Source organism: Eptesicus fuscus, chromosome 15 (assembly GCF_027574615.1).
Source record: "Eptesicus fuscus isolate TK198812 chromosome 15, DD_ASM_mEF_20220401, whole genome shotgun sequence".
Taxonomy (NCBI): domain Eukaryota; kingdom Metazoa; phylum Chordata; class Mammalia; order Chiroptera; family Vespertilionidae; genus Eptesicus; species Eptesicus fuscus.
In genome coordinates this window covers 37,940,324-37,963,970 of record NC_072487.1, presented here as the reverse complement: position 1 = coordinate 37,963,970, position 23,647 = coordinate 37,940,324, and the positions used below count along the sequence as shown (strand labels likewise).

The following is a 23,647-nucleotide window of genomic DNA, read 5'->3' as shown; positions in this document are numbered from 1 at the left end:
TTTGCTTTGTTTTGTTTTGTTTTTTGTTTTGTTTTTTTTAGCATAAATGAGACTTGGGAAGAGTGTGACCATAAAGTCACAAATGAATCTTAAGATTAGGAGTCCAAGAGGAATATGATAAGCTAAATCTAAAACTTAAGTCAACTACTCTCATCACTGAAGACTTGCGAAATGGCAGTGTTCCCCCTACCCCTGGGGCCCCCACTCCCCTGGACTGTGGGAAAACTATTCTCAGAAATAGATAAAAATAGCACTGAAAATATAAATTGCTGTACATAGCTGTAAGAGGAACCCATCCAAAATTCTGGTCAATAATCAAATTTGTTTCATTTTTATCATACTTTCATGCCTCCTTTTAGCTGGCCATTTTTTTGTCTAAGTATTTATTCAGTATGTTTTATGTTCTTAGGAATGTGTTCAGTGCTTTGAAAGAAATAAAAGAAACATGTAGATTCCTTCCTAAAGCTTAAACTCTATTAAGAAAAATGAGTAATAAGTCCATAAAATTGTTATATAACAGTGCTGTGCAGCCTTGAGGTGAAAAGGGAATAGATAGGGGAGGCCTGAGAGCTCGTTGAGGATACTGTAGATGAGAAAAGAATTAAGCTAGACATTAAAGGGCTGATAGAATTTGAGTAGGCAGAGAAAGGCATTCTAGGCATCGGTTTGCCGGAATTTCCCTAACAAAGGAGATATTTCCACCATGAATCACATATACAATCTTATATTCTTCGATACACTGACATTCAGCTCTTCACAAGGCCATTCACAGGGCTTGATAGACAGACTGTGCTAATTCTGGTGGTTCATGTGCATTTTAATCAAATACATCTAATCACACACATCTGAGTACTGTGAAACAGGAGGATGCACAGGGTGCTGCCTCAGAGTGAGAGGAGCCATTCTGCTTTGAAAGTCGGGGTAAAATATTCCTGTACAAGACTTATGTGTTCATATTTATACTTTGATAAGCATGTCTAAGTATTCTGAAAGATTTTTTCACATGTTGTGTGGTAATATTTAGGAGTGCTAAAAAGCCTTCATTTTCTGTTAAAACTGGATGTTCTGCCTTTTGATCCATGAGTGGGCAAGAAATTTAAAATGATGGCAGTTCAGTGAGCTCTGCAAATCATCAACCACCTGGTAAATGTGATGGCCGCCCCAGGACGAACTTAGATCTGAAGGTCTGTCCTCAGCACTTGGCAACACAACACCCACAGAGCACACCCTGCTCCTATGCTGTGCTGACTTGCAGTCTTAATATTCCAGTTTCCTCCCATAGCTTCCCTTCTAACTTTTCCTGATCCCTGTGACCAATCACTGGTCAAAAAGAACTACAGTAGCGTATACATAAATATAAAAATTAATCATCCAAGAGGTCACATATCTTTATGTAGATACCTGAGTGTGTATGTGTAGTTGTCTGTGCAATAGTATACACATACACACATTTGTATACATGTGTATATGTAAACTCATGCATATATATAGTAAAAGCGTAATTAACATGACTATTTAAAAAAAGTGTTTATTAAATTTTCAGCACTGCAAAAGGGAAACTTAGACAAATTATATTTGATATATAAATTCTTTTCTTTCTTTCATATAATTTATGATAATCTAATATAATGTTTTCCAAATACTTACTTTCAGTATATGCATTTTAATAAGACTTAACCACTTTTATTTCATAGCAGCAAGCTTAAGTCCCCCAAAATAGTCTTCCACTTGCCATTCCTTGGTCATATACAGAAAGACATCCTCAAAAATGCCTTGATTATTCTCTTAAAGTAAACCTAATCAAGTAAAGGGTTATCTTCACAATTAGTACCCTATCTGAGAACTGGATGACATTCCCCCAAAACAACCAGGGAACAGTTCTCAAATGAATCTTATTTTGTACTTACCAAGTACACATTTGCTATTCTTTTACTGTTATTGTATTATGTCAAATATATTTGAAAGGATTTCTTCCTAAATAATTTTGTGATAATTAATGAATTTCTCCACTTAATCACCCTTCAAGAATAATGTATTTATAGACAGATGAAATTCTAAAGAGTGCAAGTTAGGTAAATTGCTATCAAAAATTGGAGGGTAGAGTTCCCTGGCAAGCTGCAAAAAACTGATGCAGTGTGTGTTACCATATATAACACACTAAATGATAAGACTCTAGAAAATAAAGTACAATGAAATGAAATTAAGATAATAGTAACCACACTTTATCTATCTGGAAAAAAACTTTAGAACTTTCCTATGTCTAATATTTTCTTAATTATAATTATTATTATCTTACAGTATACTACTGTAGAAAAATCCCTGTTTATTTTAATTTGGGGGTATTTGAATTCTGGATGAGTAGATGTTTGTAGAAAGTAGTGAATAAGATTGATTGCCAAGATTCTTGGAAAGTTTCTTTCAATATTAGCATTTTTTAGGTCAATTTTCCCAGTATCATTATACCAACTACCTGGGCAGAATGTCAGGCTGATTTAATGAGGCTGTGTGCTTGAGATTTTGACGTTGGTGCAAGCATCATAAATTCCTTAACAACTCTTCAAAAGAGATGAGGCCTGTGGGCCATCGGAAAAGGCTGCCAATTCAAGGTGAAGAATAGAACATCTCCAGGTAACTATGGTAAAATGGTGCAGTATAGATAAGAAAGATTAAGTAAATCATGACATAAATAAAGGAGAATTCTTGGTAGGGTTAGGGTTAGGGTTAGGCGCTTGAGGGAGGCAACCGATCGATGTATCTCTCTCACGTCGATGTTTTTCTCTCTCGCTCCTCCCCGCCCTCCTTCTTCTTCCCTTTCACTCTGAAAAGCAATGGACAAGGTGTCCTGGGGGTGAGGATTAAAAAAAATAAAATAAAATGGCTTCTATGCAACTGCCAGTCCCATGCAACATTGTACTTGGAGTGTACCCTAACGTGTAGACTCATAAAGTGTGAGAACTGCTCCCTCCCCCAGATAAGCTTCTTTAAATATCTAGTTAAGTGTTGCTTTTTTAAAAACTGTTTTTTTGTGTGACTAGGCCCAGAAGCATTTTTATTTCAAATGAATGCTTTATATGGAAGTACATTGTGTAGAAGAGAGAAACCGCACGTCTCCTGCTTGAAGTTGGCATTGTGACCGGGCAGCCCTCTTCCCTCTGCCTCCCTTGGGTTGAAACCACTGGAACTCTGAGGACAGCTGTTTGAAAACCTTAAGCCACAGTCCGACCCCTTCATTTTATAAATAAATAAGCCCAGGCTCATTAGAGATAGAGCTTAGATCCAAGTCCATGTCTCTTTAATTTTCAATCCAAATCCTATTCTATTCCACTAAAACAAAATAAAGTGGTTACTTATTTAGGTTTAGTCATGAGGGCTTTTAATCTACAACCTAGAATGTTCTGATATAGTGAGAGGTTTTAGGTTTCAGGATGAGTAATAAGTAGAGCTGTTGTTTTCCACCCAGGTGTTGCATTTCACCTGTGGTGGCTGCTACCTGGTTAGTGTGGCCACCTCTTACAGGCAGGACAGGTCTAGTCATCAAACATCTGAGTTAAACCCATAAGAATGAAGAGTCTAAGGCAATCAGTGTATTTGAATTTTGTAGATCAAAATGAAACATGGGCATCCATTTATCTACTGTTTGACAAGTGCCTACTAGGTATCAAGCCTTATGCTGTGACCTTGGGCAAGTTTCTTAACCTCGGCATCCTTGAGTTTTCCTGACCTATAGTTGAGATAATAGTAGTAGTACTTCTCAGAGTTATAGAAAGGATTAAATCAGTTTATAGACCTAAAGCACTGAGAATGGTGCCTGGTACATACTAATTATTTTACAAATGTTAGCCTTATTCGTTAACTATCATAATTTCATTTATCACTTGCAACTATCCTTCAAGGTATTATTTTTTCATATAAAGAAAACAAAGCTCAGAGAGGATAAATTAAAAAATATGTAAGAATGGGAGGATGCAAGGAGGTCGAGTAAGGAAGAATGTTATATTAATGACTAGCTGACAGTTTCAAGCACCTGTTTGAATGGAAATGAAATCCTAAAAGTAACTTTCTTGGCTTCACTGGGTGTTTCATTAATAAATCATCAGGCCTAGTCAGCCAATGGGCAGCTTCCAGAAATACTGGGTCAAAAATTAAAGCAGTCAGTATCATGGCTAAATAAAAATTTTTGGCCCTTGCCGGTTTGGCTCAGTGGATAGAGCATTGGCCCATGGACTGAAGGGTCCCAGGTTCGATTCTGGCCAAGGGCACATGCCCAGTTTGCAGGCTCGATCCCCAGTGTGGGGCGTGCAGGAGGCAGCCAATCAATAATTCTCTCTCATCGTTGATGTTTCTATCTCTCTCTCTTTCTCCCTTCCTCTCTGAAATTAATAAAAAAATATATATTTAAAAATAAATAAGTAAATAAATGAACATTTTTGTTATCCAAATAAATATTTTTTTAAGTGGCTTCTACCGCCCTGGCTGGTTTTGCTCAGTGGTTAGACTGCCAGCTGCAGACAGGAGGATTAGGGTTAGGGTATTTCCCAGCTACTAGTACATGCTCTGTTCTGGCACCATGCTAAGTGTTTTACATAAATTATCTCACTTAATGATTTCCATAGCCCTCAAAATTCATGTAATTTCATAAGGAATCATTAGAACTACAGAATTCATTTAAAATTGCACAGCTATTAAGTGGAAGATCTGAAATTCAAGCTTAAGTCTGAAGCCCATGTATGCTCCACTGCTACACATGGGAGAAATAGGCCAGGGGGTGTGGGAGATGGATTTCTAGACCTCCAACAGGTGGAAAGGGAAGAAAAGCTCTTTGGCATTCTTACGCAATTGCATACCATGCTTTGAAAGGTCACAATATTATCGCTTTCCAATAGTGTGACTTTCTATTTATAGTCACCTATGGTTCTCAGGTTTGGGGATTTCAAGGCCAATAATATTTCAAACTATATTTTGGGAGTCAACATAAGGCTGCCAACCTTCTATTTTGCCAAGTAAAGATATTTTTAAACCTATCATTTAGCATCATTGCCACTTCAGTGAATGAAAACTTTTAACACACACAAGCACACATGCGCACTCATTTGTAGCTCGTGGAGCTAGGAATGCCACTTGTCTTTGCCTTTTCTTGTGGTTGGTATGTACATGCACACACGCAGGACTTCCCAGCAACAATCATGTGATGCAAAGTGTACTAGGAAAACCATTGTTTGAAACTTGGAAAACTTTACTCCACAACACAAAACAATACCATTATAAATGATGACTAGGTTCCCTCCTCACAGGGTAAATCTACACTATCTTATTATCAATTTGAGGTGAGGCCCCAGAAGGTTAAGCAATTTCCTTAAATAACACACAAGCTTTTTCAGAACCAAGAGTAGAAGTGAGTTATCCTGGTAGCTACTTTGTTCTCTTTTCATCACCAGAGACAATAATACTATCACTTTCACTAGATATCCTATCTAATAAAAGGGTAATATGCAAGTTGACTATCACTCCAATACACAAGATGGCCGCCCCCATGTGGTCAAAGATGGCCACCCCCATGTGGACACAAGATGGCCACCATAAGATGGCCGGCAGGGGAGGGCAGTTAGGGGTGACCAGGCCAGTAAGGGAGGGCACTTAGGGGCAACCGGGCTGGCAGGGGAGGTCAGTTGAGGGTGACCAGGCCTGCAGGGGAGGGCAGTTGGGGGGAATCAGGCCAGCAGGAGAGCAGTTATGTGTTGATCAGGCTGGCAGGGGAATGATTAGAGGGTGATCAGGCTGGTAGGCAGGCGAGTGGTTAGGAGCCAGCAGTCCCAGATTGTGAGAGGGATCCCAGATTGGAGAGGGTGCAGGCTGGGCTGAGGGACCCCTCCCCCCAGTGCATGAATTTCATGCACCGGGCCTCTAGTATAAAATAACATTTAACATTGTAAGTTTAATAAGCTTATGGAGGGATAGCTTTGGAAATGCACCACTATTTTTTAAAATGGTTGTATGAAAAAATGCAATCTGTAGCAGGAACTTTTATGCAAACATGACTGTTATCACAGACACATTCCCTTTTTTAAACCCCGCCTCCCCCAACTACCACAGCAAGGGAGCATAGTATGATCCTCAGGGGTGGATCCACTTCCATCCTACAGAAAAGGATAAGCACTTGACTTTTAATATCAGAAGTTTATAAATCTGTGTACAGATTGCTCCTCGTCAGTACTCAACATAAGAGTAAAATCAGGTCACTGTCAGGTAACCAGGGACTAGTCATTAACATAGCCCTAAGTAGAATCTTATTTCCTGTGCTGTTGGCTTAGCATCCTCCCTGTATTTTAAAGAAAGCTATCACCTAAAATATCAAGTGAGGCTGGTACTCTGTAAAGAAATAAGAGTGTGCAATCTACACAAACTTGTAAAATTCAAATATATCTTTTTCAGAGGGATGGTAATGAATGTATTAAACTAAGGAAACTCTTAGTTCAAGGAATAAACAATCAAAGGTGACCACAAGGATGATAAGACTCCAAACAATAAATCTGCTTGTACTTTTAAGTTTGTAGTTATTAGCCCAGCCTCTCTAGTGATAGGATATATATGATATATTATACATGTATGTATGACCATGATCATTACATGCAATGAGTATTATATGTATAAGTATTACATATGTGACATATCATATATAGCATTATATGTTAAATATAGGTATACACAGAGGATTTAAGAGACCAATATCAAAGAAAGCATTTCTAATTATGAAAAGTGGCATCCTACTTGAGAACTTCAATTTTCTTCTCCATTTTCCAAGGCTTGCATTTGACATTAGCAATCATTTGTCTTTGCTCATCTAACTCTGCCTTCAATCTTTCCAATTCCTCTTCATCAATTTCATCATCTTCATCCCTTTAAAAGGAAAAATAACCGTAATAAATTTATGTCTTCCTTGACTTCCAAACTTAAAGAAAAATTATATCAGAAACTCAGTCATTTATCAACTTGGCTGTACATAGTGGCTGCTGATATCCATAAGCATTGGGGCTTGCCCCTGAACACAGATTCAGGATTTCTGGAATTTCCATAATTTTAAAGAACAGCATTTACATTCTGATGGCCTGAAACTAAGCTGTTCTGGTATAAATAGTCCACAGATTCAAACTCTCAGAATAGTTACAGATCTATCATCCAGATTATTTTCTCTCATCTTTGTTCTTTATACACTGCCCCTACCAATTCCACGTTTCATTTTTAAACTTTATTTCTCAGTAAGGATAGTAAATTAGAGATGAAGATGTCTTTGAAGTGCCCTTAAATTTTTTAAGTTAGCTTTGACTCGGGAGAAAGAGAGAAAAGTTGAAATAGAAAAAAATAAAAAATTCGTTTCTCAAAGCTCACTTAATCTTGTAATTAAGCTCACAACTTCAATTGATAAAATTCAATTTGAATTATATTTTGTGGAAGTGAGTCCTTTGAAGAGGCCTTCAAGGGAATTCAGTTTCTTACTGAGCAAATGAGATATTTCTTTTCTCTTCTGTGTTCCTTGTTTTGCTAAAATATTCTAGAGTCCAGAACTCGAAGAAAAAGAAATGAAAACATAATTTTAAATGGAGGAATGTAATGCAATATTGTAGAGATCAATTTTTTTTGGTAATATTGTTTCTTCAAACTCACCTTTTTGTACTTAATACTGCAATGCTGGGCCTGGGATTCTAGGGCACATTTCTGCTTTGTCAGCTGGCTCAGTACTAGGTTGCCAATAGGTTGATACTAAGAAGGAACTTGGTCTTTCCTTTAGTTTTCTGTTTGCTCCTCGGGGGTGATGCTTCCTCCTTATCAAAGCTTCTCCCCTCAAGGAGCTTCAGGGCTCCCACAGCTGCACGGGACTCTAGTTGGCCAGTGTTTCCAACATTAGCAGAATGAGCTTCATCACTTGAGCATGTCCCCTCTGCAGTGGTTGATAGCTCTGTAGGTCCCTTTTCCATGCTTCTCAGTTTTAATTTCAATCTCTTTTCATTGTTCCTCTAGCCTTGCCCTTGGGTGGCAGCTATTTCCTAAAGTTGCTATCACCATGATATGTTAGTGCTCTCTTTTCACTTTTCCAGTAACCTAGTTAACAATTATTTATTATTTATTAAGCAGTCCCTCTGTTAAGTGCTCTCGGTTCAATGAACTTGAAATTTTTTTCTACTAACTAGACCCTCACAAAGACATTGGCATCTGACTTGGAGTTAGTCAGAAATACATTTTGCTGCTCACTAAGTTTTATGACTAAACACAGTAGGAATATGGCAAAAGCTGTTTTTGGAACTTCCAGCTGAGAAACATGAGGACATACCCATAGTTTTATGTCACCCTATAAAATGACTTTGCAATATCTTCTCTTCTCACTAACCCATAGGTTTAATCATATCTAAATTTCATATTAACCTTCCCAAATAGCACTTCCTGTTGACAGTTGGGTTTTTGGCCAATTCAGATACTTTTGCTTAGAATAGTTATCCTGGCTCAAGAGAACTATAAAATAACACTCGACTAAAATGCAACTCTGATTGCCATTAGGTTGTTTCTGTTGTAATTACTTGATGTTTATTATACAAAAATCTTATGGTGACATAAATACTTGAGGATTTTTTTAGTACATCTACAGCCACAGTTTGCCTTTTAATTTGCCAAATTAGAATAATATGTGAGTTGGTTTGTCCCAGGAGAAAAAATACTTTTTAGTAAAAATTATTGTTTTAGTAAAAATTACTCAAAATATTATTTCTATGTAGACATAGACTAAACCTAAACTATATAGATAATTGTTCTACTGAAATCTTTATGGAAACTATCAAAAATAAAATATGTATATATATATGTGTGTGTGTGTGTGTGTGTGTGTGTGTGTGAAGAAACTATCAAGAATGGATTCAATTAGAAAACCAAAAAGGATTTAAGATTAATAATTCAATTGCTTGATATTTTAAGTCTTTACCTTGTCCACCCTCCCAAAATAATTCACAATATTTACACTTAAGTATTTTAGAGTTTACCATTACTGAGTGTCCATTAAGAATCATACAAAATGATTACTAAGAAGGAACTTGGTCTTTCCTTTATGTACCTAATTTAATCCAGCATCATCAAACAATGAAAGAATGATCTATTCAATATATAGATTTACCATGCAACTAAAGCTTATTTCTTTAATACAAATTTTTAGAAACAACTTAATAGAAACCTAGTAACACTAATTATATATTTTACTGATATTTTAAACCCAGTACATACTTTATATGTGTAACCTATCCAAATTCTATGATTCCTTCAAAAATCATAATAAATATTTTCAATAACCTGTTTTCTGATTATCCCTATGAGAACAGTTTTCTCTTCTCTAACACTCCTAACCTCTTTGTACTTCTTCTGTGGCACATTTATACTGTCTTGTTCCATAATACTTTATGTCTACGTGGCCTCTCCCTTATCTATAGTATAAACTTCTGGAGAACGCAGGCAATTGCATGTTCATATCCATGTATTCCAAAGATGAGCAAATTATCTTCCACAGAAGTGGAGCTGGATAAATATTTATTTAATGTGTTTATATATAGAATTTTTTTTTGGATGATGTGTTATCATTATTAACCCAGTGCTTGAAGTTTACTGAAATATAACAATGTCTTCCAGTATGGTATGGAAAGACATTTATTCCTACATTAATTGATCCCAGACTAGTACATTTTTAAAGTTTTTGTTGTTAATGGTTGATGGCTGCAGAGGAATCATGCTATGCTACAAGGTATAGCTGTTGGATGAGCTACCTTCACATATTATTAAAATATTATTCACCAGTAATTAAAATATTATTCACCAGTATTACAGGGAGACTGCTTTTCTAGGAACCACTCAAAAAAAGTGCTAATCATATTAAAAGAATACAGCACAAACATGCTTCATCTTCTAAAATTTAGGGCTAATTTATGCAAGCATAGCTTTCTATCTTAAGTTTGATTTATTTAAACAACAGTTGTTTTAAAAAAGGAGGCATAATATGCTGAATTTCTCACTGCTATGAACATATTACTTATTCATTTAAAACTGGGTCAGAAATAACCTGTAATATTATTAGAAATATTCCAAAATGTCTAACAGGGCAGTGTTTTTTAACCATCTCCAAAGATAGCATTATAACCTTGGTTTTAGTTGGTTTCAAATGTTTGGTCAGCAACAAGGAAATTCCCTAAGGTGTTTCACTTGAACATTTAAATTTTAAAAGACCATGACTTAATTAACCTAAATAAATGTGCTCTGATTTGCCTACTAATCAATCTTTCTCAAAATATATTTGCTAACACATTTTCTTTTTTAAATGATACTTGTCTTCAAAATGAACAATAGAATATGGACCTTTAAACAGATATCAGAACTACCGATCATCCCAAATAATTTATGATACTATTCAAAATAGTTGCACAAATTTTGACAACAGTATTATAACTGGCAAAACCTATGAAGACAAAGTTCATTTTAGCCAAGTATGGCCCTATGGAGGAGTGGGGAGGTAGGGAGGCAGGGCTGGGTTCTGAGAACCATCTAAGGATGGACACTGTCAAAGGAACAAATTCCCTCAAGCAACAGGGGCCAAGACCTGGCTGCTTCTTATGGTCCTAACCCTAGAGGTTGAGCAGTTGACATGAGTGCCTTAAGCAAACTGTGAAAGCAGAGAAATTCCCACCCGACTCACTTTTCTAAAAGGACCTCTCATAAGTAGAGAGCAAAGGCAAATTCTAGAATACAACCTGTGTCATGCATATGTACTGGTGATGTTTTCTCAGTGAAATACTACTGTCAGATGTGTAAGCTTTGCTAATAGAAAATATTACTAAGAAATAAGTATTAAGACATGGAATGTAAAGTTTGTTGTTTTTTATTTTTAAAAGGAACAAAGCATAAACATATTTTAAAAGAAAACACAAAAAATGCCAGCCAACCCTGGCTGGTGTGGCTGGTGGTTGGGCATTGTCCCGTGTAGCACGAGGTTGCTGGTTCGATTCTCAGTCAGGGCACATGCCTCAGTTGTGGGCTCAATCCCTGGTAGGGGGGTGTGCAGGAGGCAGACAATCGATGTTCCGCTGTCATATTGATGCTTCTCTTTCTGTTTCCCTCTCCCTTCCTCTCTCTCTAAAAATCAATAAAAATACATTTTTTAAATGCCAGAGTCAAAATTTAAAGTAGGCGGTGTCTGGGTTATGAAAGAAAGAGAAGGAGTTTGGGAAGAAGGAGAAAGAAAAGAAAGAGAAGGAAGAAGAGGAGGAGAAAAAAAGAGGGAAATTTAAAAACATATATTAATAAAAATATAATAAAACAAAGGTTATTCTTTTATTTTAAAAAGAACCACACTCTATTAATACTAAGCTTCTCTACCTGACATTATTTTCATACAGTTGTTTTTCATTGTGATTACTTATAGGAGGAAAATAATAGCTAATCACTGAACACTAGAGTGTGTCATCTTGAAAGGCCATCTTAGAAAGTTCCTCATCGTTTAGTCCTAGGAGTGTTTGGGAGGAGATCTGCTCACTTGGTAGTGATTCCATGGTCCTACCACCTGGGATTGGCAAGAGTAGGTTGGCTATTCTCTTAAACCCTTTCCAAGGGATCTAGGATTTCTATTATTAGATTTGTTTACACACACAGTTTTCCAACCTGTCTGCTATCTACAAATTTCTGGAAAGCAAAGACCAGAAAATTATTTTCTTGGATTTTCCCTAAACAGCATTTAATATATTATTCTACACAAAGTCAGCACTCAGTAAAAGGTTGGCCTGGTGGAACTAAAAAATAAACAGTGTATTAAAAGGAAATGACCACCCCAATCCTCTGTAACAGGGGGCCGTACACTTTTGGTTTCTGTAAAGGGACAGATGGTTAATATTTTAGGTTTAGAGTGCTACATACAGCTCTGTTCCATATTTGTCTTTTTTTTTTTTATTAATAACCCTTTAAAATGATAAGAACCATTGTTAGCTCTTGGGCTAGAATTAGCCATAGTTTTCCAATTCCTGCTCCATAAAATAAAATGACTGGGGCTCATTGTTTAGGACTTTTCTACTTCAATGATAATGCATATAATCAATGGGATCTATTTAAAACTTTTAAATTAATTATATGTTAATAACTATGTCAGATTAGATCTCTCATAAGGGAATTCCTCTTGGGCCATTTTTAATATACATTGATTTATAAATTCTATTTTAATATTAAAATACATTTAACTAAATGGAATAAAATGGCAGTATCAGATTAAGCCTGTCTTTCTAAAGGTAGTTTTAATTACCAATTTTAAAGCCAAAGAGTGCCTAAAGGGAATGGTCTTCTTTCAGCATCAGGTGCTTTTGAATGAATAACGATTTCAGTTAAAGATCAGAACTAACTTACGCTCCCCTCCTCAACTTCTTCTTCCTCTCTTTTTCTCTGGCCTTCCTTGTTTCTTCATCCTCTGGTTCAGGTGGTAGGTCTTCCTCTTTAATAACATCTCTGGTCCGTTTCCTCTTAGGTCTCATGCTCTCTCTTCGAGGTAATTTATCTTCATCCTCCTCTTCCTCTTCACCTAAACACACCAGTTAATGCTTCAGTGAGCAATATCAGAAAGTGTTCTTTCCTGCTACCAAATGTATTCTTATTTTTTAATTACACTGTCACACAAATGACACCACAATCCAGCAATTCTCCATATCACGATACATGTACTATGCTATATATATATATATTTCATAGCCTGCCATATACATACATTTGCCTAAATTATCATTTCTTTTGTGGTTCATCTACTCAAATATGTGAATGTGAAGCTGCAATTTTTAATAATCTTTAGAATTCCAGTCTTCATTTACTTGGGTAACAAGATGACTTGGAGTTTAATATCACACTATGACCTTTAAACGAAGTTTAGCGGTTACCAATCCAACACATAGGGTTGATGGATTAACCACTATGTGTTTACTACTACTTCTATCTTAGAACAAAGCATAGAAATGACAAGGAAAGGCTACAAACTAGAATAATTTTGAAGACATTAACTTAGCACTTGAGATTTCTCTTAATTTAAATTATCCTCATTCTTGATTCCAAATATTTCTTTCTTCTTTTTCCTAAATATCCCTTTCTCAAATGAAATGGATAAATTGATAAATACATTTGCTTGATCATTCAATCCTAAGAAGAGACATAACTTATAAATAAAAATTCAATGTAAACCTGAAAGAAATGATATTATTTTTTTTGTCAATTAACAATGCCTCATTTGTCTATAATTTCTTAGGAAGCTTCCAGGTAAAGAGTAGAAAGAGAATTCAGTTCCTTCCTTCACAGTTTATAACATATAATCCTACTTCACTTTCATCTTTGTAAAATTTTGATATTCTTAACTATTTCTGATATTTAGAATCAACTACTATAAAAATTAAATATTATTCATACTTATTACTATCCCATTATTTAAAAGCTACAGTAGGAAAAAATTTATACTCCAATGGAAAATTATAAATTATCTGCAACATAGCCTTCTGTGTTATCTAATTTAGATTTTTGGGAGCTGCTTTGTAATTCAGTAAATTATAGATAACTTGATAGTAATGCAAAATAATTACTGTATGCAGACACACAAAAAAAACTCTGTTTAGTAGAGAAATAATCATCCTCCACCAAAAGAGAAATAAATAAAAATAAAAAACAACCCACAAAACAGTCATGTCTTCATTTGCACATCATTTCAATATTCCTAATCTAAAATTGTGTCTGTTCTTTGTGTCGGGATTTTGAACTGGTTGTAATGCCTCATCAGATTCCTCATTTAATAGTTAAATCTGGTCATTTTTGCATATGCATTTTATCTTTTAACATTTTTTATCCAAACTTTGTTACTGATATTTCAAATCATTGCCTATATTACTAAAGTTTGGTTAGTACAGAAACTAGGTTTTGAAAACTACTCTGTTATCAAAACCAAAAGTGACTTTCCACTGGTTAAATATTGTGGCAAATGCCATAGGTTATCTGCGCGTTCTGCCATCCTGAAAATTTACTAAGCCTTTATTAAGCACATTAGTCACTGATTATAGAAAGGACAAAGCTTGACAGGGATTGAGAAACAATTTCACCCACAAATAACTCAAGAATTCAAGCAGACACTTAATACTCTACATTTTAGTATATTTTGTATTAAAGGCAAACTATTAAACTTGCAGAGTTTTACCATGGATGAAAAGTATATCATTAGATTTATCTTTTACCACTTAAGAAAAAAAGGCAGTCTTTAGTGCTTTAACTAATTTCCAAATATTCAAATTCTAAAAATATTAATGTTTGCAGTTGCCTACTAAATGCAGATTTGCATATAATGTTACCTTTTGGAATGATCTCAATTCAGTATTAAAGAGTAGCAGAATATGCCACTTCAAAATATGACTGTTGGAGTTCAAGATGTACTACCCCAAAATATGCCACCTTGTTACGGTGATTACTTTGAGCAGTAGACACTTTTAAAACAGCAAATTCAGGAAGAGGCTTTCTCTGAACTCCCTTATCTGCCTAAGGACACAGCCTCCAACAGGAATTCAATTATCATAAATGCTCTCCTTGGGAGTTTCATCCCCAGGGAAGGTTGACACATCCAAGGACAGAAGACTAGAAATAGACACCATATCCTGGCAAACTTTGTCACAAACTATCATACTTCCCATTTATTCTTCAAAGGGCCCATTCATCTTTCCTAAAAATCATTTATTCTCTCTTAAGTTTACTTATCTTTTCCTAGGTATCTACCATATATATATGTGTGTGTGTGTATGTGTGTGTATATATATATATATATATATATATATATATATATGAGCTGTAAGTGTTAATAAACTTGTTTGTGTGCTTTTTCTCTTGTTAAACTGTCTTATATTACAGGGGTCTCAGCTAAAAATTCAGAAGGGTAGAGGGAAAAGTATTTCCCCACCCCTACAGTATGCAAACCATGGTATCCAGGATCTGCATGAGATTCTGGGCTATTTTCATACAAATGCACCAAATTATTAAAAACAAATGGCATTGTGAACATTCACTGGTGGCCATATTGAGCTCAGGTTATTAAATTCATAGTGTTGATGTATCATCTAATTGAACTATTCTCGAGATGCAGCTTTTCCTTTCAGTTTTGGTAAATTTGAAGCTTTTGCTCATATAATGATTTTTCGCATGTTCTAAACCCATGAGTGATCTGCATGCCTGGAAAGGGGTTTCAATCCAGGCTCTTGAGCTGAACCTACACAAAGTAAAAACAACAGAGCAATTTGGACAAAATACAAAAGAACTTGCTGATTCACTTTAATTGAACCACCTGCTCAGTTCAGTCAACATGGCCTATCTGTTTCATTGTAATAGGGTCAGCCTTTAGATAAAAGATTTCAGGACAAAGACTTTAACAGGGAAAAGAGTAGAGAAATAAAAAGGCAAGTTAAGTGGAGATTCTACTTGCTGGACTTGATCTTTTTTGTGAGACCATCAGAAAAGTCAGCCACACATGTTCCTGTGCTTACATGTGGTAGCATAATCCCACAAAATAAGAGGGTGAATGGCCTTAACTCGCTGCTTTTCCACATGAAACTTATCTCGAGTGCGTCCCTCCCCACTTACTTGAACTTTCCTCGGTATCATCTTCATTTTCCTCCACTTGGATTTGTACTGTTGAAGAAAGAAAAAAACATGGTGAGTCTTTAATTGATGGCACAATTGTCAGTCACTGATTTTACTGTTATTATTTTCATAATAAAGTTAATAAAAACATTTTTCAGTAAAATTGTCCAAATGAGCACTGTTTATTAAAAATCCACAGCACAGCTCCTTATTCAATGTTGTACAAAGACTTTTCTGCTTCATTGCCTTCGAGCATTTGCAAAACATCAATTATAAGCCTGTCAGATCAATTTAAAATAGCTTCAACCAAAATAAATTCTGTATTGCAATAATTAGACTTGGGGTTTGTTGAATTATTTTATTCTATGAAAATTAAATTTTTATTAAAGCTATATCCACATGCACAATTTGGTTATTATAACCAAATTAGCTTATTAAAACAGAATATTTCATTCTAACCAGCTAACCAATGTCAAGAGCCTTTAAAAAAATGCTTAAAGGCTAATATTTCCTATTTCAATAGTTTCTGTAAGTATTATATGGATACAGCCTACATTTTCTAATATATGATTTACCTTGACAATGGGAAGATAAGTGATATTACAGTTCTTTCTAAGACAAAGAATATTTCTTCTGTTTATCTCTCACTCCATACTGATACAGCGTCTTGTTTTTAGTTTTGCTCCATTTGTATAAAGGCATATAAAGATTTTATAAAATTTTTAATACAAAGTAATGTGGAAAAATATATTAATTGGCATATTTTTTTTCCTTGTTAACTATTGCTCATTCATTTCAGGTTTAGTCACCCAGAGACAAGCAAAGCTCTGTGAATTGGCATGATAAACATTATAGCAGTCTATTTCCTTAGAATCTTGGTCTAGTAACTTGCTTATAAAATATTGATTTTCTCATATTTTTATTTAAGGTGGATGAGCATAAGTTTAAAAAAAATCAAAGATGACAATGTTGCTGTGAGCATGGGAAATAACCTCCAGTTTTGTTTCTGCTCACACACTGTCAAAGCTTATTATTCAGAACTTAACAGGCATATTGAAAAGGCAGCACATGCCAAGAGTCTAAATTCCATTCACAAAGAAGATTATTGTAAAAGCACTTTTTGCCTTTAAAAGGCATCTGCATAAAAATTTTTAGAATATGCAAAAATGTTATCACTCCACGTCAGCCATGCAGTGTGAAAATAAGTGTTCTTTTGTTCAGGGTGGACATATGCCTTCTGTCACTGGCCGTAACTGCATCTGCACAAAGATCTTTAAGTCACCACTGAGAGTTCGCAACAGTGAAGGCAGACACGGCTAAGAAGATATTCTATATTCAACAATGGGCCATGGTCTTTTATTTGCAATTAATGCCACCTCCTCCAAGCTTCTTCAGTCAAAGGGAGAATTCCCTAGGAAGGCATTGTAATGCGATAAGATAAGCCTTGGAGCAGGGTCTGGTCAGTGTGTATAATACAGAAACAGCTAAGGACACATAGCAAAGGCTACCACACAGTCTATTCTACAACATGCTAAAGCAAAAATTCACACTAAATATTGTGCTGATTTATGATAATCAACCTACTAGACATGATTAAATACTGTTAATTAAATGAAATAGAAAAAACAAAACAAACCTAAATGAACAAAAATGTAAGAAAATCTTTAGGAAGGATCATATATTAAATAAAAGCAGCAGAATGAAATGTCCCAAGCCAAAGAGAAAAGCAACAAAGCCATTTCCTCTGATGACAGGAGAGAGAAAAAACAAGACTGGAACATAGGTCATCTTTTCAGGTACAAGAAGGATAGTCGTAGATGACCATTAAATGAAACCTAAAAATCCATTAGAGGAGACATCCTGATGGCTGCAAGTAAAGAACTAAAAAAGAGCCATGGTTTCTGAGTGATGTAATGGGGAGTATTGCAGACATAGCCCCTCCCCTCCTCTGAGTGACTTTCTAACAGAGTGTCTCAGTTGGTGCATGATCATCTGCACATTCTCCTTAAATGCCCTCTTTACTCAATCCACCCCGTTGTCTGGCGGTTGAGTCGGGGGTCATGAATAGTCATTTTTAATAGTTATTGTGATCATAATTGGTTTGTTCTTGATGCAAAGGGTCAGCAAAGGCAGCCTAGTTGGTTTGGCTCAGTGGATAAAGCATCAGCCTACACACCGAAGGGTCCTAGGTTTGATTCCAGTCAAGGGTAGGTACCTTGGTTGCAGGGTCGATCCCTGGCTCTGGTTGGGTCACGTGCATGAGGCAACCAATTTATGTGTCTCTCTCCCATTGATGTTTCTCTCTGTGTGTCTCTCCCGCTCCCTTCCACTCTCTATAAAAATCAATGGAAAAATATCCTCGGATAAGGATTAACAACAACAACAAAAGGATCAGCAAAGGCATCATTAGAATTGAGAACTAAACTGCAGCACTATGGCCCAGCTAGCTTGGCTCAGTGGTTGTGCATTTATCGATGAACCTGGAGGTCACAGTTCGATTCCCAGTCAGGGCACATGCCTGGGTTACAGGCTTGATCCCCAGTGTGGGGCGTGCATGAGGCAGCCTATCGATGATTCTTTCTCATCATTGATGTTTCTATCTCTCTCTCCCTCTCCCTTCCTCTCTGAAATCAAATAGATATATACTAGTGGGGCCAGGTGCACAAAATTCGTGCACATTAAAAGGGTATTAATTAGAGGAAATATTTTAATATTGCTATTTGCCCTTTCTTTATAATAGAAATGTCAGAGATGAAAGAAAATTAGTAAAATATATATGAAAATCTTCCTCCTGTCAGAGTCTGAGGCTTGCCACAGGACCCAGAGTCAAGTCTCCACCCACCAGTGGCACCTCAAAATTGCGCAAGACCCAGACCCAGCCAGCCCCACCCTTGTCAAGCCCCGCCAGGCGAGGGGAGCAGCCTCAGGTCCCCTGGCCCGGCGCCGGGTGGGGGGCACAGCCTCAGGTCCCCCATCAAGCCCCGCCAGGTGGGGGGCACAGCCTCAGTGTACCCGACAAGCCCCTCAGGGTGGGGGGCGCAGCCTCAGGTCCCCCATCAAGCCCCGCTGGGCAGGGGGCACAACCTCAGGACTCCTGGCCCAGCGCCGGGCGGGGGGTGAGCCTTGAGGTGCCCTGTCAAGCCCCATTGGGCAGGGTACACAGCCTGAGATCCCCCATCAAGCCCTACTGGGCAGGGGGCATGGTCTGAGATCCCCTGTCAAGCCCCACCATGTAGGGGACACAGCCTCAAGGCCCCTGGAGCCAGGGTGAGGGACACAGCCTGAGGTCCCCTGGCCCGGGGCGGGGAGAGCAGCCTGACGTCCCCCAGCCCAGCACCAGGGCGGGGGGCACACCTTGAGGTCCCCCATCAAGCCCCGCCAGGTGGGTGGGCGTGGTCTCAGGTCCCCTGGCCTGGTGCCAGGGCGGGGGCGTAGCCTCAGGTCCCCTGGCCCAGTGCTGGGGCCGGGGTCACAGCCTGAGGTCCCATGTCAAGCCCCACCAGGCGGGGGGCCTCAGCCTCAGTCCCCTGCCCCATCCCAGCACCACGCAGCCTCAGGTCCCTGCTGATTGCCCGTTAAGGCTCCTTACGGGAACTCAGCCTCCACTGTGGTTGCAGCCATCTTGTGTTACGGAAACCATGCCTCCACTGTGGGCACAGCCATCTTGTGTTATGGAAACCCTGCCTCCGCTGTGGGCGCCACCATCCTTTGTGACAGCGTGATGGTCAATTTGCATATTCCCTCTTTATTAGATAGGATATACACTGCAGCACTATGACCAGGATATTTAAGACTCCATTGTGAGCCTCAGACCAAATTTGATTTTTTAAAATATATTTTTATTGATTTCAGAGAGGAAGGGAGAGGGAGAGAGAGATAGAAACATCAATGATGAGAGAGAATCATTGATTGGCTGCCTCCTGCACGCCCCCTACTGGGGATCGAGCCTGTAACAAGGGCATGTGCCCTTGACCAAAAGGGAACCCGGGACCCTTTATTCCACTGGCTGATGCTCTGTCCACTGAGCCAAACCAGCTAGGACCAAACTTGATTTTAGTGGACTATTATTTGAAAAGCAACTGTAATGCTGGTCTGTATCTCCTGCAACTCAAAGTGATGCTAAAGAACCAAGCTAAAAAACCCCTCCAAGACAGAAAGCCTGTGCAAAAGGCACTCAGAACCCTTAAATGGGAGCTACAGACTGTCTTTCCCTTCTCAGACAATGTTTGGCATGGCCTCTTGCCATCCCTCCTCTCAGCAATCCTAGTAGTTTATTTCCAACCACATGACCCCTTCATGCTTTGGCTGCTTCCCAGCGCCTATTGATTATGTACTTTAAAAATAAACTCTCTCCTGCAGAGTGACTTGGAGGACAGTGAATAAGAGGAAGGGGAGGTCCTGTCAAAATGCTGGAGGCAGCAAGCTAAACTACATTGAAGTAAGCTTATTTAAGACAGGAATATGCAATAGGAACAGATGAACTCCTAGGCAACCCAGATCCTCATTTCATGCAAATAGACCCAGTAATTAAAAACAGTAAGAGGAAAACAACAGCAAAATGTCACATTTCAGAAGCATTGGCACCATTCAGCAAAGCGGATGCTGTTCCAGGCTTTCTTTTTCCATCTATAGCGCTGCAAGTCGTTTATGGTGCCTCTAGATCAGAGTGGCCAAGTGGCTGGAAGAGTTAAATGATATTTCCTGTTCCTCTGACCCACATTTGTAACTCTTGAAGGGATGTTTGCAGCACCTGGTAATTACTTTGGAAACTAGAAATTCATTCATTCCATTAGAATTTACGGTACACTCACAAGAAAGTACAGAGCAAAATTCCCAGGGATGGGAGTTTGCAGACTGTAGAAGAAAAGACTTTGAGGAGTCTTACTATTTTAGAGAATTGAGATCTATAATTAGTTATGAGTATCTTATCTACCTTATTTGGGTTTTGTGGCAATGTATTAGTTATGTTTTTTAGGCTTTGGGGGGAAATTCTTTTCGAGGTTCCTTTTTGTGTATGAGGAAATGTCAACATCCAGTCCTTGCATATAAATGGGATACCTTTCACCTCAGACTAAACTGCCTGAGAGAGATATTAATCTAGGCTGTAATGAAGACATTTCCAAATCAGCATGGGGTGTGATGTGGGATGTGAGAGGAAGGGAGAAATCAAAAACAACCCAAAGGATTTTGGCCTGGGCAATGAGAAAGATAGAGTTGCAAGAAAAGGAGAGGGGAAAGTTATAGAGAAAATAGCATAAATGGGAAAATCAGATTGAAGATCAGTTTAATTTGACATGTTGGATTTAAGATGCCCATTAGACATCCAAGCTTAAGGTGACTAAGCAGTGGGTATTTGTATCTAAAGTTCAGAAGAAAAGTTTTGGCTGTAAATAAAAATTTGGAAATTATTAGCATTTTGATGTATTTGAAGCCATAAGACTAGGTGAGATCTCCAGGAAAATGAATGTAAAAACAAACAAATAAACAAACAAACAAAACAAAACAGAAAAAGAAAAGAAGACTCCAAAGTTGAGAGGACAGGGAGTAAAAAAAAACAACCAGAGACTGAAAATGAACAATCAGTGAAGTAGGAGGAAAATAGGAGATTGTGGAAGGCAAGTGATATGTATCAAAGAGATATGTCTGAGGCTTGTTAGTCAAGTATCAGGAGGACTGAAAATTGACCACGGGATTTTGTAATGTGGGGGGTCAATGATGACTTTGGCAAGCACAGATTTAGTGAAGTGGTATAAACAAAAGCCTGAATTTGATTGACTTTAAGAGAGAAAAGGCAGTGAGGAATAGGAGACTGCTAGTTATGCTAGCTAGAATGTTCCTACATGCTAATGGGAAAGATCCAATGAGAATGAGAAATTGATGATGTAGGTTATGAAATGAACCCCCCCTCACAATTTACTCAACAACACAAATTATAAATTATTTATTTCATTGATGTTTTTTGTTTTTGACTGAGACTCTGTTAAGAGATGGTACAACTCACTAATACTATACCCTTTGCTTAGCCTTTTGCACTCGGATGTCTAGTGTGACTTGACACGGTTAGCATTAGAATAAAGGAATCGAGAAAAAAGCAAGCGAGTGTAAAGGGTTAAATATAGTGTCTACTATATAGCAACTCAAAAGTATGGAACTAATGGATGGAGAAGGGAGAAGGAAAGAGAGAAAAACAGAGGGTGGGGAAAAGTAAGAAGAAGGAAAGAATATAGCAAAGAAAGGGAGGTAAAAGAGTAAAAATGGGGTGAGAATTAAAGTAAGTGATAGAAAAAGATAAATATAAAGGTAAATATGAAGCCAAAAGTTGCATTTTGTCTTTGCTACATATTATTTATTTGTATATTTATTTTTATGTAAATAAATGTTATAAACATAAAATATTATAAATTATAAATTCACATACTAAATAGTATTCCATATTTTAGAAATACATAGTTAAAAACTAGGCCATTTTCAGCAATTTCTCCTCCTAGCAATGCTTTTCTTTAACAATTTAAGGTTAAGAAGCTAGAAAATGTAAATAAAATAAAGGTACCTTTTTTTCTTAAGATAGTATTTCAAAGTAAAATTTGCCTTGCTTTTTAAGGAAGGAGAGTTATAAGGCCCTTAACAAAAACATTAAATCTCTCCCCTCAAGGAAAAGAAAGAGAGAGATAATATTAATAAATAAATAACAATAATAAAATAAGTAAATAAAAATAACCTATGACTTTTTAAAAAATCTATCTTAAATATAGCATTCTTATGAATAGACACCAGTAGCTGCTCAAATTGATAATTTTTTATTATAGCAATGATACTGATGATAGGATGCAGATTATGATATGGAGAAATTATAGCTATATATATAAAAGCCTAAGTGACCGTTCAACCATTCAACCGGTAGCTATGATGCACACTGACCACCAGAGGGCAGATGCTCAATGCACAGGCATGGAAACATGGAACAGACTAATGAATCTCAGAGGGAAGGGGGGAAGGTGGAAGGTGGGAACAGATTAACCAAAGATTTTATATATATACTAGAGGCCCAGTGCACGGATTCATGCACCGGTGGGGTCCTCTGGCCTGTCCTGTGGGGATCAGGCTGAAACTGGCAGTCCGACATTCCCTGAGAGGTCCCGGATTTCGAGAGGGCGAAGGCCAGGGTGAGGGACCCCACCACTGCACAAATCTGTGCACTGGGCCTCTAGTGATAATATATATATGGATTGATTGATTTATAAATTGCATAAGCTAGAGTCAAGAACAACATTTAGATATCCCACTTTCTAAAACCAAAAAGAAGGTAAACCAATCCAAATTCTAAAAGGTCTGAGTAAACTTAGCCACAAAGAATTTTCCAAGAATGAACCACTTGGATGGCAGATACAGTCACCAAATCATAATTAGGTATCATCTCCCCAGCAGAGAATACCCCAGCATTCTGCTTTCATTCATTTATGGTAACACTATTATTGGTGTGTGTGAAGAAGGGAAAGAAGCTTCTGTTGCAAAATTGAATAAAAATGATGGGGTGTGGTTTTTCTTCCTCGAGGATAATATCTACCCAAGACATTAAACTTGATTCAGTACAACTCAACAGCTCCCTTTATTTTTGCTATGTGGGTGATAAAAATAATAATGTTTTTCCTCCCACCTTCTAAATTCTTCTAGCTGGGCTGATAATCAAATTAACAAAGGCAGGTTAACAGGAGAAAATTAAATTTTAATATGTGCACTGGGGAATTCACATAAGCATGAAAATTCTAAAGACAATGAGGCAACATTAGGTATATATGACAATTTGGACAAAGGATAAAAGGGTCTTAGATTTCAGAATTGAGAACGGGTGGTTTACAGGTAGCTCAGAAAGTGCAGCAGGAACATACATGGCAGGCAAATTCTTCCCAGGCAACTCAGAAACAATGGGGAAGAGTGGGTCTCTCACAGGCCCCTGCCTGAAGCCCTCCTGTTTACCATACTTAATTCAAGTTAG

At 37.4% G+C, this 23,647-nt stretch overlaps 1 protein-coding gene across 1 annotated transcript in view; it reads right to left on the bottom strand.

The window, feature by feature from the left end:
* TMC1 (transmembrane channel like 1) overlaps positions 1–23,647 on the bottom strand; it is a 325,206-nt gene that overhangs the window by 79,436 nt on the left and 222,123 nt on the right. The window contains exons 3-5 of the mRNA XM_054727564.1: positions 15,655–15,702; positions 12,412–12,583; positions 6,766–6,894 (exon numbers count right to left, since the gene is read on the bottom strand). Of these exons, the coding sequence (XP_054583539.1) occupies positions 6,766–6,894; positions 12,412–12,536 (254 nt within the window). The 5' untranslated portion in view covers positions 12,537–12,583; positions 15,655–15,702. The remainder of the gene's footprint in view (positions 1–6,765; positions 6,895–12,411; positions 12,584–15,654; positions 15,703–23,647) is intronic.